General features: G+C 45.3%; 1 protein-coding gene across 2 annotated transcripts; it reads left to right on the top strand.

The window, feature by feature from the left end:
- Positions 1-133: 133 nt before the first annotated feature.
- On the top strand, positions 134-18,754 carry tango6 (transport and golgi organization 6 homolog (Drosophila)). Of its 2 annotated transcripts, none has more exons than XM_068723526.1 (18): positions 134-315; positions 700-1,361; positions 1,454-1,576; positions 3,072-3,231; positions 3,401-3,507; positions 3,648-3,810; positions 4,842-4,909; positions 5,078-5,190; positions 6,215-6,391; positions 6,599-6,725; positions 6,879-7,073; positions 8,325-8,468; positions 9,354-9,881; positions 11,133-11,190; positions 11,313-11,471; positions 15,630-15,781; positions 17,238-17,351; positions 18,352-18,754. In XM_068723526.1, exons 1-18 carry the CDS (start codon positions 255-257, stop codon positions 18,526-18,528), a joined length of 3,288 nt encoding a protein of 1,095 aa, XP_068579627.1. In that variant the 5' UTR covers positions 134-254; the 3' UTR covers positions 18,529-18,754. The 2 variants fall into 2 exon arrangements, with proteins under 2 accessions (XP_068579627.1, XP_068579626.1); XM_068723525.1 differs by having other exon boundaries at positions 697-1,361.
- The last annotated feature ends 1,949 nt before the right edge of the window (positions 18,755-20,703 follow it).

Raw genomic sequence — 20,703 nt, 5'->3', positions numbered from 1 at the left:
CAAATCATCCAGCCTACTGCGGTCTCGAGCGACCTTTCTGCAGACTTCCATGGGGTCCGATTGGGGCGCAGGCTTACGTCATATCTACGGGACGATGCGTGATGACGTTTAACTTCAGCGCCATTTAGAAGATTGTTGTTAGCATACGTCCATGGTCTATAGCAGCCGGTAGCAGCGCATTACAGCCAAGGCATGACTAGGTTGGCCTAGAGCAGAAACGAAGGCTGTAAGTGAGTTGTACATGTGATGGCGAGATGACTCGGATGACTCCAGCTATCCTCTCAGCGATACATATTCTTACCAAACCTCTTGGCGGTAAGTGGATAACTTGGTATGACAGCCCGAGAATGTAACGACGGTAACAGTCACGTAAACTATACCGTTACAGCAACCAATTCGGAGATAAATGATTAGCCCAAGAACAGCATGGTGATATAAAGATAACATGGTATAGGTAGCGTTTCCTGTTTATGCATGCGGCGCTTCACGAAGGACCGTGAATGAATTCTACTAGTTTAACGTTATTTGAAGTAACTAACTTAACGTCAAGTACTTCGTAGTCATACGTTAGCATACATGTAAATGAGAAGTTGTCAGGTGACAGTTACACGCAGTGTGACACTGGAAAACTACATACAATCCTGTACAGAGTTAGTCATACTCTACCCACAATGCAATGCTCTGTGTTGTCTCTAGAAGCGTCCTCCCATGATGCTCAGTCCTCACACCAAGAGGCTCTCCTGGCGGCGCTGCGGGCCAACAGGGCCCTTCTTCGTGAGCGGCTTCAGAGTGAGAGCGGCTTTGAGGAGGTGAGGAGGCTGAGGGAGGAGGTGATGGCGGCGGCGGCGGCGGACTGGTTCGGCGGCGACACAGAAGACTCCGCTTGGGGTTTCGTCCAGGAGTGTCTCCTCCTGCTCCTCACCTTAGCGCGACACCTGTCCGCTGAACTCAAACTTTTCCAGCAGACCCCCACTCCGTCTGCAGCTAGGCAACGCACCCCTGAGATGGCGCCACCTTTACCCCCTGATGTCCTCAGCGTTGCCCAGCAGCAGACGCTCGGAGCGGCCCTTCAGTTTGTGGTTTCTCTGGGGCTCTGCCCGTACTTGGCCGTCGGAGTGGGTGTGTCACTGGGTCGCAGGTCGGCGTTTGGAGCCATAGTGGACACGCTTGTCGGCGGCGGGGCGGCGCCGGCGGCTGGACGCCGCCTTTTGACCACCACGAACATTCTGTTGCAGTTGGCGGAGCTGTCGTGTCTCGCCACATTGGTGTTCACGCGGCATCTGGGGGACGTGTTGGCGGCATTGTGCCAGCTTGGCTACCAGCCACGGCGGGCAGAGAGAAGCGGCACAGAAGAGGGGAAGGTAAGTCAGGATATGACAGGATTCTGATGCGTGAAGTCAAGACAAGTAAAAGGAACCTGTGTTTTTTTTGTCTTTCTTGCTATCTTTTTCAGATGCAGGAGCTCAGTGCTGAGGAATGTCAAACTTGCAAGGAGGCCCTGAAAAGCCTTCTAGGAAAAGTCTACCAACCGATGATTATCAAGGAGCTGCTGATCCTCCAAGGTGGACCCAAACAGGTGTGCATGTCTATGTTTGGTGGGTGGGTGGGTGGGGGGTGGGGGGGGGGGGGGGGGGGGGCAACTGGACAACAACATTGTGCTTTAACCGTACAAACGTTTTGCGCTTAAATCCCGGGAGCCATCATGTGGGTGACTGTGGCTCAGAGGCAGAGCGGGTCGTCCTTCAATCAGAGGAATAGCTCCTCCTCCACGTCGATGTGTCCTTGTCCTTGGGCAAGACACTTGACCCCAAATATTAAAAGTGCATTCATTAAAAAAAAGGCATTAAAAAACATTTAAAATCGTTCGTTTACTACTGCATTGGTCACAGCGGGCAGTGTTTTGACCGCAGTGAAAATGTTGATTTTGAAAGGTTTAATGCCAACAAATACAGCTTTAATTAAGCAGAATATTTCCTCCAAATACATTGAGGATTTTAGAAATTGTTATTGGAAATCAGAAACAACACCGCCACCACTGAAATTTAATTCTACATTACGTATACGTAATACTACTAATATTGGTGTAGCCGGATCTTTATCTGACACTTTTCAGAAATACCGATTCAACAGAATGAATCGAAATGCAAAAAAAAAAAAAAAAAAAGAAGCTGCGGAATGTCGACGATATGAATCGGGCTTCAAAATATTCGGCACGGCCCTCATACAATTATGAAATAAATGACCTCTGGGTGAAAGTCCTTGCCGGATGTCCTCACTCTCACCCTCATTTCTTGGACATGTCCCACTTATGGATGTTTGTCGTATAATTGCAGCGAGTCCCTCAATCACTTGATCCTCCTCCTCCATCTGTTTCCTAATTTCTCTTCTGGTCTGTTATTCTATTTTTTTGACATGAGCTTTAATATCAAACCATTCCATATTTTATTACCTGAGCCACAGTCCGTATCTAAGGGGACACAACATGCACCGCCTCGCAGCTCAAGCCTTTTGTTTGGGTTTTTTTTATTGTCCCTTTTTATAAAAATAATTTTAGTGCCTATGCTGCTCTCTTTTACAACAGCTGATGCTTTCTCTCCAATAAACCTCAAGGAAAACATATTTCCATATATAGTTATGAGAGAGAGAGAGAGAGAGAGAGAGAGAGAGAGAGAGAGAGAGAGAGAGAGAGAGAGAGAGAGAGAGAGAGAGAGACTTGTGTGCAGAGTAAGACCATTTCTCTGCACATGTGGGTGATGTGGGTGAATGGGGTCCATTGTGTGTATCCCTGAGGTCTCTTGAGTGTATTTCCATCCTCATAAAACATTTGCACTCATTCAGAACATGGAACCCTGCGTTGTTAACATTCATTCCTCCGGGTACATTTCATATTCAGTGTTTTCTCATTTGATCTAGGTAAGCCTTTGTGTTTGTTTGTCACATATCACTAAAAAAAAGTTTCCCACTTCACACGAACCAAAATAATAGATCCATTTTTATCTTCAGATTTAGGTATCTGTTAGGCTCACAGGTCTGCAAGTCTTTTGTTTTCTAAGCGCTGTCCCTCCTCGTAGTCCGGTGCAGGAGGAAGCTCCCGTGGTTCCAGCAGCAGGGCAGTTCTGGGATCAGCTCCCGCCTGGCTAAAGCGCCTGTGTGGTCAGCTGCTGTCTGAGCGCCTGATGCAGCCTAACGGTGTCCAGGCTGTAGTCAGAGCCATCTTGGAGGGCGGAACAGGTGAGCGGGAGGGGGGAGGTAACGATGGAAGGAAAAGTAGTGATGAACACAGTCTTGACTGAAACAAGTAGAGATGTAAATATCCACTTAAACGTGCAAATCTTTTTATAGAGAGGAACTTCGACTTGATGATTCCAAATCAAAGTGAACCACTGTTTCTGTCCTCTAGGGGGCGATTCAGACTGGAGGAAATGTGACTGTGTGGCCAGGATCCTGGTGACCTGCCCTCAACAGTCTGCCTCAGCAGACACCTACTACAGACAAGTCTGTCATCAGGTCAAGCTCAATGCACAGACACACATACACACTCTGGAATACACACTAAACATTGACCTGCTGTTCTTCTAGAGCCCCGATGAGTGTGAGTTTGGACTGCATAAGAAATGTGCTCATTTACGTTGTGTTTGTTTGTCTAGATCCTGGACCTCCTGCACTTCAAGGACAAGCTGACGGCCCAGCAGCATCAACGCGTGGCCACCAGGGCGGTGCTCTTCATGGTGCAGGAGAAGCCCGGCTTTGCCCAGCAGTACCTGCTCGCTCCTCTGCTCGGACCTCTCCGCCGCTGCGCCGCTGCTTCCAGTCAGTAACATGGCCATCACATCCATGTGTGTTAGATGTTGCATTCAGAGTAGAGTCTGTATTGGTCTTTCCCAGAGACCACAGTTTGGTAATTAATATGAGTTAGTTCTACACCACCACAGGTAGCTGTCGTATTGATAGCTGTCAGGTTCATGTCATTCAGATGCAGAGAGGCCACACTAGGGCTATCTTATGGAGAAAATCAAATGATATTTTTGACCAAATATTTCAATATTGTGACGATATTGTCGGGTTGACCATCGGGAGCTTTTACAAAATATTTACACAGTGAGATTTCTGATTAATAATCATCAGTAATGTGGATATTATGACTTATTGGGTAAAGACAAATGATAGAACCGCTAGAACGGTCTGTTAGCCTTTAAAACCAAGTAAAGACAACTCTTATGCTGTACTGCTATATATATATATATATATATACACACACACACACACACACACACACACACATATATTTATATCATTTTTTTATAATTCATCAAGTTCAATTTGAAATCTGACAATAAATATTGTTGAGATATTATTCAATTGAACGTTCTGTGTTGACTACATACAGACGTTGATACAACTGTTGTCTACTTCAATATATATGGGACTTAATCAAAACATCATTGTGATGTTCCAGACCTTTGAATACCCCTGATACAGAGTCTCATATCAAGATAATATTGATATATTGATATATTTCTTCCTGGTATTGCAGCCTCATTTTCCTAAGTTTGTCATGACATTGTTCTGTTGTTCATTTTGCATTTTCGTGTGTTTTATCCAGTTGTGTTTGGATGTTTTTTTTTTTTGTCCGTCCAAATTTCAAGCAAGCATTTTCATTTCTTGGTTAGAACAGAGAGATCCTTTTGTGGCCATGCCTAAACGAGACAGACGCTCAGTCGTGACAACATGTTCCAGATAGCGGCCCGGACTGGGCCCCACTTTGTCTCTAAAGCAGCAGGTGGGTGATAAGTCGGATCCCAACCGGGCTGAACACTGTGGTGCATGTGTGTGTTTTCCAGATGAGGGTCCTTTCCAAGCTGCTGTGGAGGAATGGGAGCTGACGCGTTGTATGAATGACGTGTACAAGGTGAGGACCACTGAACACTACAACGGGGTGATTCAATGGTCATGGCTCATTGGTTATAGCATATGTAGTAACACTGATGTTCCCCGCCAATACTGTATTCTTCCTACTGTATGTAGTCCTTATTATGCCTCTCATTGTCTCCGCCATTGTGTCTCTCGTCGCCGTCAGATCTGGGTGGTTGGAAACAGTCCGTCGGCTTCTCTTCTCGAAGCTCTGGAAGAAGTTCTCCCTGTTCTCTTCACACTCTTCTGTTTCACTAAGCAGAACGTCTCCCACCTACGGTAATGTGTTTCTCCATTAGCTGGAGTGTTCATGTACAAACGCCGTTAACGGCGAAAACAAAGGAAACGTAGCAGACCTTTCAAGAAGGACCGTACCGTGTTTAGACCCAATGGACGTAAATGGAAATCTACTTTTATTGTCACACAGTAAAACATAGCACTCTGCCTTCAACCCATCCTAGTAAACACGGTGCTAACTGTTCAGCACCGCTACCGACCCGCTGTCTGCCCGTGACCCAAAGGCTGCAGCGCAACTTTGTTGTCTTTGTCTCTCGTTCCCAGCTGCCGTCAATCAAACGCAGACACGCCCCTCCAGCTGGAAGAAAAAAACTATGAACAATACATTTAAAAAAACAATGTTGACTTTATTTATTATTTTACGACAAAAAGGTACTGTTGAGACAATGTTTCCTCATCTTTATTTATTTTTTAACCAAAGTAAAACCAAGACCATGTTTTCATGCAGTCAACTGAGTCTTTAATTATGAGTACAAAAGCTATTAAAAACTCATCAATGAGCCACTTTTTGGCACTTCATGGCCTTCATTACCATCGACACAAACACCGTAGTTTATTCTGACTCAACTCCACACACACCGTCCTGCTGTTCCCGAATAGTCACTCGAGCACAGATGTGGTTTAGTCCACTGCTGAATACAGTCCGCAACAAATGCACTTATGTGTCCTCTTTGACTAACATTGGCTTAAAACTACAGTGGCCAGTCATTTTAGGAAAAAGAGTGGAAAACCAGAAATGCCAAAAGGCAAAGAAAAGCATCCCATAAACGTGTTGGTGTGTAGAAAATAGTCCACAGAATCGTAGTGAATCTGCTCTAAAGTAGGACACTGGAAATGAGCTGTGTGTGTGTGTGTGTGTGTGTGTGTGTGTGTGTGTGTGTGTGTGTGTGTGTGTGTGTGTGTGTGTGTGTGTGTGTGTGTGTGTGTGTGTGTGTGTGTGTGTGTGTGTGTGTGTGTGTGTGTGTGTGTGTGTGTGTGTGTGTGTGTGTGTGTCCGTGCTCCACAGCGCCCCCTGTCAGGAGGTCTTGCTGTGGTACCTGAGCCACGCCGAGGCGTCTGCGGCCCTGCCGGCGCTGAGGCAGCTTTCGGGTCTGCGGGGGCAGAAGAACGAGGTGGCGGCGGACTTCCACTTCGCCCCGGGCAGTGATGGAGGAGCCAGACTGAGCTCCAGGGAGAGATTCAGGTGAGACACAGGAACGCATGATGGACATCAGGGGGAAAAAAAAACCATGATGCAGAATAGCACAGTGCCTTTTTGGGCCAATCGGTAAAAGAGACGCCCTTTATTTATCACACTCCCCTTTCAAAGCTATGACGACAGCATGTCAGCATAACTTGTCTCTCTTGGTTTCTCAGTGTCATCCCTCACTTCTCTCTTGTTGTGTCCCAGTGAAGAGGACGACGCTCTGTATGAGAAGCTGTCAGGAGAGCAGTGGCGGCTGGAGTGTCTTATGCAACTGTTGTCTGAACTCAAAGACTGTGACCTGCCTGGAGACTTCTTCCTTGACCTGCTGCAGGTAAGGTGTACACACACACACACACACACACACACACACACACCTGTAAAACATGATTCAATACATACTCCCATTGTGTTTAGTTATGCTGAGACTGTGGCCATGTAGTGTGCGTCAGTCGCCGGTCCATCATTTGACTTGCTTCCCCTGCAGGAGATGGCCAGCTGGTCAGATGGAGACGAGGAAGATGAACCGGAGCTGGACCTGTCCACCATGACACTTGTGGAGGTGGAGCAGAGGCTGCTGGCTCCGTCGGCGAGGCGAGGCCAGAGACTCGCTTCGCTTCAGGTGTTGGCCGTGATGGTCGATTGTCTGCAGCACACTGTGCTGCTGAGGAAACCCTCGCAGGTCAGTGCAGAGATGTGCAGGAGGAGGAACAGAAATGCTAAATTGCAAAAAAAAAAAAAAAAAACAGGCTTTTTTTTGTAGCAGTAGTTGGGTTAAAATCACAAAATCGTTAAATTTCGACGCAACACATATTATCCCAATTGGGTTACAACAAGCTATGTATTCCTTTTAATAGCAACCTGCTCTGATAGCAACAGCTGAAAGCAATACCTAGTATGGGTGGGAATCTCTAGGCACCTCACGATTCGATTCAGAGGACTACGATTATAGAATGATTATCGATTCAACATTTTTCTACCTGTGATATATTTATTTCTCACTTTTTAAAACGCTGCATATTTGTAATGATTCATAATTACTTTTCCTTGGCGTTAAAGCTCCAGTTACCTGTGCAGGTTTAGCTCCAATAACTAAGCTGTACACCTTCAAATGTTAGAGCATTTTTCTGATGCCAAATAATGTCTTTCAATAATTTAAGTAATTACCATTGGAAGGCAAGTGTGTAACACACAACAAGCCTAATATCTACCCCTAGTCAGTGGCACGCAACCTATCAATGTACTCTGGCTGTGTGTGTGTGTGTGTGTGTGTGTGTGTGTGTGTGTGTGTGTGTGTGTGTGTGTGGAACTGCACCATACACTGTACAGGACGTCTGGCCTGGTTGTGACAGCCTCTGGGTCCTAAATTGATGTTGTGGGTTTGTTTTGTTAGAGGATTACATTTAATGACACTCTCCTGATGAAACTCTCCTCCAGCTTATTGCAGTTTCAAATCAGCCTGGGTTCCTCTGGGAGTTCTTTGCAATGGAAGCAGGCCACGTCGAGTGATGCCGCCACACCAAAAATAGCCTATTTCCTTTGTTTGTGTTGGGGGTGATAGGGAGTTAAGATTACAGAGGAGAAGTTGGCTGCCTGGCTGGCTGCTATTGCTGGACCAACAAACGTTCTCTTTCAGATTAAGAATCGTCTCTGATAAACTGGCTTCTCCTCATTGGAAGTATCATTTCTTATTTTTTTTAGATGTCTTAAAGAACTGAATGCTTTCTAGGAATTTCAAGAAAAGCTTTAAGAAAACATTTGTATACTTCCTATTCAATTCAGCCGTAGTTTTTGGCACTACATTTCATTATTATTAGTCCTTCTATGATCTCCACCTTGAGATTTAACTTTAAATATTGAACACATTTGAGGCCCTTAAATCTCTTGTCTGTCTATTATTTGTGTCCGTGATTCAGTTTTGTCTTTTCTCCAGGTGGTGGACTTCCTGATGTCCCTGCTTCAGAGAGCCTGTGTGGGTCTGGATCAGGCCCCCGGTCCAAATCTTGGAAACCCAGTGGAGAGTGAGACGCTGCGCATGGGGATGGCCGTCGTGGCTACTCTGCTGTCTGGACCCGAGGTACTCGGGGACTGAAAACTTCACACATCGACATGTAACTTATTAAACTACATCTACCTAGTACATATATCTATGATATATATACGGTATGTACTAGATATTGTATGCAGTTTAGAACACTGAGAACTGTCTAAGCTACAGCAACATGGCAGAAGTAATTTACTACATCAAAGTCACTGCCATTTAAAATAGAATAGTCCTAGGACTGATGCGCGACGTCACCGTCATAAGGAAGTGCCTCTGTCGTCTACACACACCCGTCCGTCCGTGTATGGCGGTGGGGTCGCTTAATTATCCTTAGCAGTTTTATTTCAGACTGCAGTCGAGAGCTCCACTACTCCTGGGCTTCAGGAATACGTAGGTCGTGTAGACGCTACCTCATAAACCTTGATCAATAAGATTGTCCATCAACTCTGACTGTGTTTTGAGCACCAAGCATCGTGATGTGAACACAGAGTCCTCCTCCTCTGCTCTCTGTGAAGATGTGGGCCCAACAGTCACCGACCCCCCCCCCCCCCCCCGCTGCTTTCGTCCATCTTATTTTTCAGCGACCCGGGCATCAGAGAGCCAGGAGCATGCTGGGTAGTGGAGTAGGCCTCAGGTCCTAGCTTGGTTAGCTTAGCTTCCATCTTGGCTCTCCTCCCTCTCCTCTCTGGGGCAGTTTGGTGGTGTTTGGTCCAACAGGTCTGGCTGGTTGGCCATTAGTGATAATCATGAAACAACTAAACAAATAAGGACAGAAATGTAGTGAAATATATGGGAGCTACCAGCCGCAGCATGTACATACGTTGCCATAGCATCTTAAGTGTCAAATATATGTTCTTCAAGGTTTCCTAAGCACACCCTGCTCTCTCCCAAACAACCTTTCCCCTTTTCGTATTGCAGCTTAGTATAGAGGACTACTCGTCTATGTCGAGACTGCTCCCACCGCTGGAGTCGCTGTCTCAGAAGCACTCCGATGTGGTCATCCAGGAGCTGGCATCTGACCTCAGAGCTGTCATTGCCACTCACGGTGCCTACCGGCCTGAAACCTCCACCGCTGTCGCTCCGCCCTCCAGAAACCCTAAACCGACAGTCAAGAACAACAGCGTGCCTTCGAGGAAAAACCAGAATATGCAAACCGACGCTGACGACTCACAGACTAGTCCTCAATCAGCCCTACCAGACGGTAATTCACCTAGCAACAGGCATCCGGCGTCCTTTGGAAGGTCTACAGCGGGAGAAAGCCCAAAAGGTGGAGGTGGGGCCTCTGGAACCAGTAACCTTCACATTCCTACCAAGCCCTTGTCTGATTGGCTGCTCGAGGCCTGTGACCCGGATGTGCCAACCAGAGCGTTCGCCCTGAGGGTCCTGACCCAGATGGTGCAAAAAGAAAACCCAGAGGCTGTCCAGGCCCAGGAAAAAGTCCTCATGGTGGGTTGCTTGGTTAAGTACTTAACATTTTCTTTTTTTTATATATATATATATATATATATATATATATATATATATATATATATATATATTCTTGTCTTTGTCTATTATGATGCTCTGAAAATACAATACAAGTTCTATTATTATTTTTCTGAGAAGTTGTCTTTTTACAAACGTGGCAAAGATGGTAAAGTAGAATATGACATTCAGATGATATTCTTGGTATTTATTTCTTCCCACTTCAGTTTATAAGTCATAAATCACAAGAAATGTAGAAGTTGAACGAGTATTAAAACTATGCTAACGTTGTGTAGGTTGTCAGTAATGCAACGTTTGGCCTTTTTTTTTTGTACTACATCATTACCATTGTAGTGTATTCTTCCCTTTCTGGGTATCAGGCAGAAACCTCTGTGCAGGACTGTGTTCCGTTATCTTAGGAGTATCTGAAGCAGCATGGCTAGTGGAATTAGCCCTAGGGCCTAGCTGGGTTAGCTTAACCCCTGTAGCTTAGCTCCTAGCTAACCCATGTACTGAGCGCTCGCTGACTTCTGGGGGATACCTTTTTGACTTCATATTGTGAGACGGGTCAAGATGCTTCCACACCGTCATCTTGTAGCCGTGTTGCCTGTTTAATCGGAAGCTGGGTCGCCTCAGCCAGCCATTAGACATGGTGCTATTGTTGCGCCGCACAGCGTGTGTGCATCAGGAGCGTGTAGGTAGCGGTATTATCTGCGTCTCCTGGGACATTCTGAGCAAACATGTATAATAAATGAGGCGATTGTGGAGCCAGAGTGGCTCTAGGGCCTTGTTAAGGTGGCATGGGCAAGAAAGGATAACTCATTTAGTATTCTCTGTGATCAGAAGCCCCCCCACCCCCTCCTGTGGGCACCTTAGATAACCTTCAACCCCCTGCTGTTCCAGCAGAGACCCCTTTATTGATTTTCATCTTCTTTTGTGCCATGGTTGGGTTGAGTTCTCCAGCGTTGTACAGGTTACCTTTCATATGTTGTATCCTCCCTCCTTATTACATTCTATTCTCCCAGGACCCCTTCAAGCACCTATGGATTGGTTGTGAATATTCCCTTTGGTAGTCGGTCGTATTGTATTTAATGTATGCTGTACAAATATTCATCCTCCTTTGTTCTCCTGGAACATTTTTGATGTTTCTCATACAGAATGGCCGAATGTTTACCGTATGAAGCTGCGGTCCAGTCTGTGTTTGTGATTTATCTGATTGGACGTCTTTTCCAGCTCTTCTTAGAAAACCTGGAGCACGAAGACTCGTTCGTCTACCTGTCGGCCATTCAAGGTAATATATGTTACGATTGATTTTAGATTTTCACCAATCCATCACACCGATGCTGTGAACTGTACAGCTGAAGCTGTCGGTAACCCCTGAAAGCGGATGGTCTGAGCATACATTGTCTGTAGGTCTGTCTGCGTTGGCTGATTCGTACCCCGAGAGGATTCTGGAAAGGCTCCTAAAAGACTTCCAGCGTGGACCCTCCCTCCCTACGTCCAACCAGGAGCACTCCCTCGAATTCCGCCTCAAAGTGGGAGAAGTTCTGATGAGGGCGAGTCGGGCCATGGGTGAGTGTCCTCTGTCGTGTCTTCACACTCACGTTTGTGTGACCAGATATCCACTTGGCTTGGGCCCACATCACGACCCCTAAGAGGACATGCACTAATGTGATAACATCGCTTTAGAGACCAAATTCATACATTTTGCTCCATGTTATGAAATCGACAGTACGGTAAATAATAAAAAATGACAATTAAGGCTACTAACTTGGTATTACAGTTGGGCGATGCTCTCCATAGTGGGGGGTTATAATTAAAATATATTTTAGAATAACATTTTAGGTGTTTTATTTTTGTATTTATTATTCTTTGTTTGTCCAATTCGTAAACCTGCTTACATTCAAGTATAGAATTGCACTTTAACAACGAATCTGAATGGCCATCTTCATGCACAATATTTTCTGTTTAACAAGTTGTTGTTTCTTTAAGGCATTGTTTTGAAATGGGGATGTCAGGAATAATCGGTTTCAGCCATAACCGCGGTTATGGAAGTCACAGTTTCAGAACTGTAAACATTGTAGAAGCTACGATATCTACGGTGTCCTGATTCCTACAGCTGTGAGAATGAGTCTCATGGTGCGTTCAAGCTCCACGCAGTAAAAAAAATGAGTACCGGACCAAAGTCATTCATAACGTTATCATGATGTGTTCAAATGCTAGAGAGAGAATTATGAGCTGTTTACAATACATCATTAAAGCTGCCAATGCAGAGATGTTATCAATAGAAATACAATCTTTTATTTCTTTATCACGCAAATAACCACTATAGATGACTTTGACAAAGGTTTTTGTTGATGATGATAATAAATATTCTAGTTCGTTAGCTGTAGGCTTATTAGAACAGGTGTGTGCGGGAGAGTAAACCCTTTTTGACTGCGGTGAAAGATAACTAATGAGCATGTAATAGAAATAGCTACTCCCACGTTGCATCTCTTTACAGTCTGCATTGAGGCAACGCTGCATTCATCAACATTTTCTGTTAACAATGGATCAAATGACTACAGGTGAGCTGAGAATAAGATAAAGTAGTGCCTCATTTTCACTGCAGGGTTCGACTTGACTCAAACTACTTTTTTGTACCGGCTGCTTTTCTCCGTTTGGTTTTCCACTGCAGATTGTACACCCTGAGTGTAGGCTGGTGATGATGCTCTGTGACCAATCAGCAGTCTGCAGTGTTTTAACTCCACCTTCCAATATCGGCTCAGCGCACTTGGAACCTTGACTGAGGTGATATCTTAAAAAAAAAAAAAAAAAAAAGATATCACCTTGCACTGCAGCTAGATTCTCGCAGTGTCACAAGAGAGAGAGAATCATGGAATCACATATTTCACGAAAATCTACCTTGTCAGGCTTCAAGTAGTGCGTTTGTGTCCAGCAAGTCAGTGTATGGACCAATCGGCATCCTGTGGAGGAGCTACAGGCAACTAAGGGCGGGGCTTAGGTGTGTGCAAGACGACACAGAGAGGTGACTGTTTGGTTTCTAATAAACAATGGCTGCTCCTAAAGAGTGTAGGTGATGCAATAGCATCAGTTGTATCAGAACAGCAGAATATTTCTTCATTGAAAGAACAAAGAATTTCACTGAAGACTTTTCTCCATTTAAAAACTTTTGCTCTTCTCCCGACTGGAGAGTTTGTTTTGAGTTTGATTGACGGATGTTTCGTCCAATAAAAAGCTTGTTCAGATTTATCTGACTGCTAATGACTATAACTATTAATAGATGATGCGTCATTAACAGGCGAATCGTAATCGTGTAACCGGTGAAGATTCACACCTGTAATGATAACATGTGCTTGTATATTTATGTATTCATATTTGTTTACATTATTATTATTATTATTATTATTATTATTATTATTATGCGTCTGCGGTGGACAGCTATCGGCATGGACCCACCACACTATACAAAAGCCACAGTGCGGACTTGTTTCCCATGCAGATTTCTGCTCATAAGAGACCCAGTGTATCAGAACCTTTCCCTGGTTGAAAACCCTGTTTTGTATTTTTATTTCCCCGGCTCTGGTTTTATCTGCCAGATTGCCATCGTACCGCTTCCCTGGGACAATCGGGGGGTTTATATCCTGGCTGAGAGATTGGATAGACCGTCACTTTGCTGCACAGACATCCAGAGAGCCTCTGTGTTTGTCTTGAACACCCCCCCCCCCCTTGCCTTTTGCCAGTCTGTCATTTGTAAATAAGAAGCTTTTCTTAATTGACTCGCCTGGTAGAGTGGTAGAGAAGCCCTTGTAGAGTCCTGTGAAAGCCCATAGTGTGCAGTGAGGAGCAGAAAATGTTCTCAAACAGAAGAACTCTGCACCAAATGATGAGACATAAAGTGTATTAAAACATAAACAGGAAGGGGATATATAGATGGAATACAGTTTAGGACATTTTGGAGCATCTGTGGGAGTGTTGCATCACTTTTTCCTCAGGTGTGTGTGTGTGTGTGTGTGTGTGTGTGTGTGTGTGTGTGTGTGTGTGTGTGTGTGTGTGTGTGTGTGTGTGTGTGTGTGTGTGTGTGTTTGCTGATATTCATGCAGATTCACATTAACCTAAACACAGTGATTCTCTCTTATTAGATCAGTTAAAGCCTTAACAGTCTATTGAGACATGCAAATGAAGGAAGCATAGCTGAGCTGGTGTGTGTGTGTGTGTGTGTGTGTGTGTGTGTGTGTGTGTGTGTGTGTGTGTGTGTGTGTGTGTGTGTGTGTGTGTGTGTGTGTGTGTGTGTGTGTGTGTGTGTGTGTGTGTGTTGTGCTTAGCATTCTAATAGCGTAACCTGGGACAAACTAAACAGACCAGGGTGTGTGTGTGCCTGTTGGCGTTTCTGGTTCAAGCAAACGTACAAACACACACATGGGTGAAGCGGGTCTCACTACTACTAGCCAGTCAGCTGTTTTCTCCCGTTGGAGGCCTCTGGCTGCTCCCTGCTGCCTGGCAGGAGCAGTTGTGTTCGGCTCTGTTCTTTGATACATAGGCAGACATACAGAGTCAAAACACACACACACACACACACACACACACACACACACACACACACACACACACACACACACACACACACACACACGTGCAGCTTGTTAAACTGAGTACGACTACATTCTGTAAACAACAATATTAGCCTTGTGTCAAGATGTCACTGGCTGGATCACACTTGAATTTATGCATGGTTTCCTGCAGTGCATTATATCGGGGGGGGTGGGGCAGCTGGTCTGAAATAAAGACGTGAACGCTAGAGAAGGACCCACTCAGTGATGCACTGGTGGTGATGGTCCCGACTATGGGAAAAGGTTCACCACTAGGCTAGCGCTTTGGTGGGGCTGTGTTAAGGCACAGCAGTGTTTTGAGCCGACATGCTGATGCCAAGCAGGTATGTCTATAATGTAACCATTATTTAGCTTGAGCATGCTAACATTTGCTACGTAGCATTAAATGCAACATGAAGATGATATGGCATTATTTTGACAAACCAATGAATCGGTTTAGTCATAAACCAATTCATACTAACCCTAACCCAAATTTCATTGCAATCCATTCATTAGTTGTTGAAATATGTTACTTAAAACCACAACTTTGAACCCACTGGTAGTCAGTACTGGTCAAAGGTAAAGTCTGGGATCATCAAAGTCAGTAAGCTTCATCCTTTGGGGACCATGGACGTTTGTGCAAAATCTCATGGCAATCCATCCCATAGAGGTGGAGATATTTCAGTCGGGATCAAAGTGCTGCAAGCACGGTCCAGCTCCTTCACAAAGAGTGGAGAGTGGCCACAACGTCCCCACAACGTCCCCACAACGTCTCCACAACGTCCCCACAACGTCTCCACAACGCCCCCACAATGTCGCCACAACGTCCCACAACGTCGCCACAACGTCCCACAACGTCGCCACAATATCACATATGCTATTTTGGTATTAAAGACTCGAGGCCTGACTACTTCCTGTTACATTTAATGGTAACTGTTTAAAAGAAGGTCTTGCGTTTCTGTTTTCTATGTACCAAGTTTATCTTTCTAATATTAATGTAGTTTCCATAGAAGATGCAGGCTGCTGTCGGCCAGAGATTGTACATCTTTATTCAACCTTAGAAATAGCGTCTATATTTTATTACTGGGAATGCATCTGTACGGACTGGGGAACTAACCTGTCCACTCTTCTCCTCCTCAAGGGGAACTGGCGGCTCACCTCGGCCGTCCTCTGATCGCCGTCTTCCTGCAAGGAACCAGGGACCCGGACCAAAGTGTCCGGGCCAGCAGTCTGTCCAACCTGGGGGAGCTCTGTCAGAGACTGGACTATAACCTGGGAACGCTGGCCCAGGAGGTGAGAGGGAGCGCACTGACATTAACACCTCGTTGGAGGAACTGGGGTTTTTTTCAGCAGTACACGGTAAAAAAAGTAGGGCTGTGTATTGGCAAGTATTTGGCCTTGTGATACGATGGGCGATACATTGCCTCTTCCCTGAGGCGTCGTGTTATGGGTTGACCCTCCAGGCATTCCTGACAAGAATGGAGGGAATTTCTTCATATTTGGCACAAAATGACCACCTGGACTCAAGAGTGAAATTATTAGATTTAGATTGTCAAACGTTGCTGTGACTTCACACGAGACACATATTTGGCCGTAACTCAAGACTCAAGTCCTGACATTTTGGACAGACATGACTGGTTCATGAAATCATACAACAGCAAAAATACTTTTATGCATATCAGATCAGTGGGATTTGCATTTATCATTTATCCCTGTAGCATCCAACGCCATTGCACATTTTTTTTGTTTGTGTGCAATCTGAGCCACGGTCTGCCGCAATTCTTTGCATGTTAGTTGAAAATAGATAATGTTTTTGATAATCGATACAATATCACAAATCGCGATACTCAAGTGTATCGATATTTTCTTACAGCCCGAGTAAAAAATAGCTGCAGGACATTATGGGAAATACTTTACCATCAAAATCATAGACCAGGACACGTCAAATACAGGTCCAGGCAATAGTTACGGCGCTAAATCAGTGCTCGAGGAAGCCCCGACAGTTTGAGACTTCACCTGCTTTACACTACATGAATGGTTAAATCCAAGATACTCTGTAAATTGAACAAAATAGTTAAAGAAATGATGGATGGATGGAAGATCTACAAATCTACAGAGCGCTGGAACGTTACGGTGACTAAAGTGTGATCCTTTGCAAAAGTATCTTTTTGGGTGGTTAAGTGGAGCCATGGTCTACACACACACACACTCACTCACTCACTCACTCACTCACTCACTCACTCACTCACTCACTCAGCCCACATTTACACGCGTGCATTCCGGCACACATAAAGATGCTGCCGTGTGTGTGTTCACTGAAGCCTGCTGCCATTAATAAGCAGCACTGTCAGCTGTAAGAACACCAACGCTTAGTCATGAACCTGCCCACTTCTTAGTGTGTGTGTGTGTGTGTGTGTGTGTGTGTGTGTGTGTGTGTGTGTGTGTGTGTGTGTGTGTGTGTGTGTGTGTGTGTGTGTGTGTGTGTGTGTGTGTGTGTGTGTGTGTGTGTGTGTGTGTGTGTGCGTGCGCGCGCGCGTGTGCGTGTCCGTCCCATGTTGGTCCGTCCAATACATCAATCGATCCAGTTTACTGTGTTCTGACCTCAGCGGTGGAGGCTTTCAGCTGATTGGGAGTATCCTAGTTAGACATGATCACTAACTGTATTTCAGCTTTTTGCCTATGTCCTCATGTTTATACCACTATAGATAACTGTGTGTGTGTGTGTGTGTGTGTGTGTGTGTGTGTGCAGCTCAGCTCCTGTCTGACTGCTCTGATAAAGACAGAGAAGGAGGCAGAGGTGAGGAGAGCTGCTGTCCACGTTATCACCCTGCTGCTCCGAGGCCTCGGCGACAAAACCACCCAGGTACACACACACACACACACACACACACACACACACACACACACACACACACACACACACACACACACACACACACACACACACGCGCGCTCGCGCAACTGAGTATGCATTGTACCCATCTAACCACAAACAGACATACATAATATATACACCGTGAACAAGTCATTCTGCACCTTTTTTAATGTTTTCATAATGACCTGACGTTGAGCTTGAAATGATCAGTCAGTAAATGTCTTCGTAAACACACTGACCACTGTCGGGCTCTAAGCGGGCTCAGTACCGCGGTGTGTTCTTGAGAGCGAGAGGCTGTTGTTACAGCGCTCTGACGGGTCCTGTAATCTAGCCCCAGTTTCCCTTCGGTCATCACTGGGGTAATAGACCAAATGTTAGCTTCTCACCAAGCGCAGGAAGGAGGCTCCCTCCAAACACCATGTGTGACCCTCTTTCTCACTTGTTTCACATTCCTCACGCCGTTCAGTGTGTGGTTACTGTTGCCGTCCCTGCTGGTAGTGTTGTTCTTAGATAGTCCGCCACGGCGGTCCTGGCTCTTCGGCCAGTGGAAACACACCTCTATGTGAGCCGCTGGCTGCAGCCTCAAGTGTGATGCGGCTCTTGAGCCACTGCCATTACTACAGTCGGCTGTCCAGCTGCTGTTCCCAGGCCAGGTCCTGTCATTACTGGAACGGCACCAGCTGTACACGGCTAATGATAGAGCGCAATGGGAACAGATGAGAGGGGCAGCCGGGAGCTCAAATGTTAGACCACGGGCCATCTAGCAGAGTGAGAACTTTCCCTGTGGACCGAGGTGCCTGTAAGCTCCGTTCGGTTTTGGATCAATACACCTTACCCTACACCTTAGGGGAATTCTAGTTGCAACTTAGGATCTTATTTTAGATCAGTTCTTCTAGTAATTACCAAACGGTAGCAACGAACTGTCCTTTCCAGTCTACGGACCAGTTTCAACCTCCGTCTCTCTCTTTCTCTCCCACCGCTCCTCCAGGTTCTCGGTGACGTTTTGTTGGACCTGTACCGAGCTCTAAAGTGGGCGGTGCGCTCAGACCCGGATGACGTCGCCGTGCTCCATGCCCAGCTGGCTCTGGAGGAGATCGATGACGTAATGAGGAGGTTCATCTTCCCGGAGCAGAAGCTGGAGAAGAAGATCGTTGTCCTGCCATAAGAGCTACGTTTTGTATTACAGTTTGGACTTCTAGAGGACTTTATTTTGAAATGCTCTGCTTGTAGGCAGCACTAGTTCTGCCTCCATGTGATGTGGATTTTATGGCTCTGGTCCTTTCAGAGCTACAAGCAAACACTACTGTAACAGCAGTATGCAGGAAGTACCCGTATACCATCATGTTCTACTGTACTACCAACAATCCACTTCCAAAATAAAGTTCTAAAAACACACTGTTCTCAACTTTTAGAGAGCATGCCGTTCAGCGGTGTTACAGATAATAGGGGTCCCCTCTCAGTACACTACACAGCATGTACATAACACAGTACTAGTAAATAGTGTCCCGTATCTCAAGAGCTTGCACTCACTTCCTTGGGTCCTCGGCGATGCACCACAGCAGCATGAAGTCAATCGGATGAACGGCTGTAGAGAAACTTGAAAGACAGACAGAGGCTCCTCCCATTTTACTTAGATAGTTCAATGGTGGACAGCAGTACATGGAATTATTACTTCTTTGGCACATTTTAACACGAACCTGCATTGGAGGCTGAACTACTCTGTCAAAAAAAAAAAGCCCAATAACGGTGCAGGAGGGTTAGAACAGAGTCAGGCTGTGTGAGACATTCCTTCTTTTGTTTCTCCCATTGGGCGACAGGCTAACAGTGTATGAGGCCCCCCCCCCAAGTCTGTGTGAACATACAGCAAACACAAGGAGCGTCAGCTTTGTTTGCGGCCCATGGATGTTTTCCCCCAACTCGGAGTCAAGGCATCACTGTCTGGTAGAGACACAAGCTTCAGTCATGGCCTCTCCACATCGTTAACTCTGGAGGTTATGATTTTTAACACTAACAATAAGACATGTTTACGTTGTTTCCATTTAATTCAAGCTTTTGACACTGGACAATAGCTACATACATATTACCCATCAATCATCATGGCATATCTGTATATGATCAAAATACCAAAGAAAATAAGAATTTCTTCATTTAATTGAACAGTTTTTTTTTTTTTTTAATAGTTAATTTATACAAGGATATCATTTTATCGCTCCCGACTATTTTACAAAACCATGAAAACCATGATGGGAATGGTTTCAACTTTTCGGGGGAATATATAACAATGGCATCAGCGATCAATCATTTTGAGTTTTAATGTGTTTATTCTTGGCATTCATTGTAATTTGAGCCTCCACAGATGGCGCTCAAACAAGGAAATGCGCCTTTATGCTCATTGTGCCGTTTGTTGCATTGTTCTCCGATACGCCAGAGGATACACAAACACGCGTACTTTGAAGAAGAAGAGGCGACGACTATAATCGGCAAAATGCCATAAAACGACCTCCACGATGCAGAGGAGGGATTGTAAGTACCTGTAAAGTCACATCTCATAGTCATGGACTATGTTGCCTTCGTACGAGCCCTGTAAAGAAAGAAGTCAAGTAAATGCATTATAAAGAAACAAAGGTTGAACTATTTCATTTGGCTGCGAAATATAAACTCAAATGTAGATTTTTAAGACCTCCTGTTTCTAAAATGTCTCAACAAATTGGCCTTCTTTGTAGAATCCCTAGACGTGTTTTTAGTGCTTTTAACCGTGAAGTTTGACACCGTTAGCTCTGTCAGCGCTGCTGCCTCTGGTCGCGCTGTTAGCACCGTTGCTATCCGCCTGCTCAGATTTATGTGTTCAGCGCCGTGTGCAGGCAGTCCTGGCTGTATGGATCGTAGCTGCTGAGTTAGTGGACCAGTAACACATCTCGTAAAATCGAAGAACCATACATATTTTCTAGATCTGAGCACAAAAAGGATTAATTGCAGATATCATTTGATACTTTGTACTATTTCTGCTTATTCCCAAAAGGTATAGATACCAAGCCCTATAGCTAACCACAATGTAAAGAAAAAGATGCGTCTCTGCAGAAGCATAATTCAAAGGCTGTAAAGTGACCTACAGTTAGCAGTTAAAACCATGAGAAGCCTAACACAGCAATGACTGTTTCTCACCATGTGTCACGGTCACAGAGCCAGGAAGGACGATGTAGAGCGTGAGAGATGCTGTACTTGTAGGGTGGTTGACTTGAACAATTTTAGCCTGTTTTTAAGTCATACGCATTCTGTGACGTAAATGAAATGCGTTGTGATGTACCAGATTCTCAGTGGCGTAGTGCAGTGTGTGTGTGCG

Source organism: Cebidichthys violaceus, unplaced genomic scaffold, assembly GCF_023349555.1.
Source record: "Cebidichthys violaceus isolate CVI_PGR_0920_01 unplaced genomic scaffold, fCebVio1.0.p SCAF_3, whole genome shotgun sequence".
In the NCBI taxonomy this organism is placed as follows: Eukaryota; Metazoa; Chordata; class Actinopteri; order Perciformes; family Stichaeidae; genus Cebidichthys; species Cebidichthys violaceus.
Note: the sequence above shows the minus strand (reverse complement) of the source record. Positions and strands in the feature narration are given on the sequence as shown.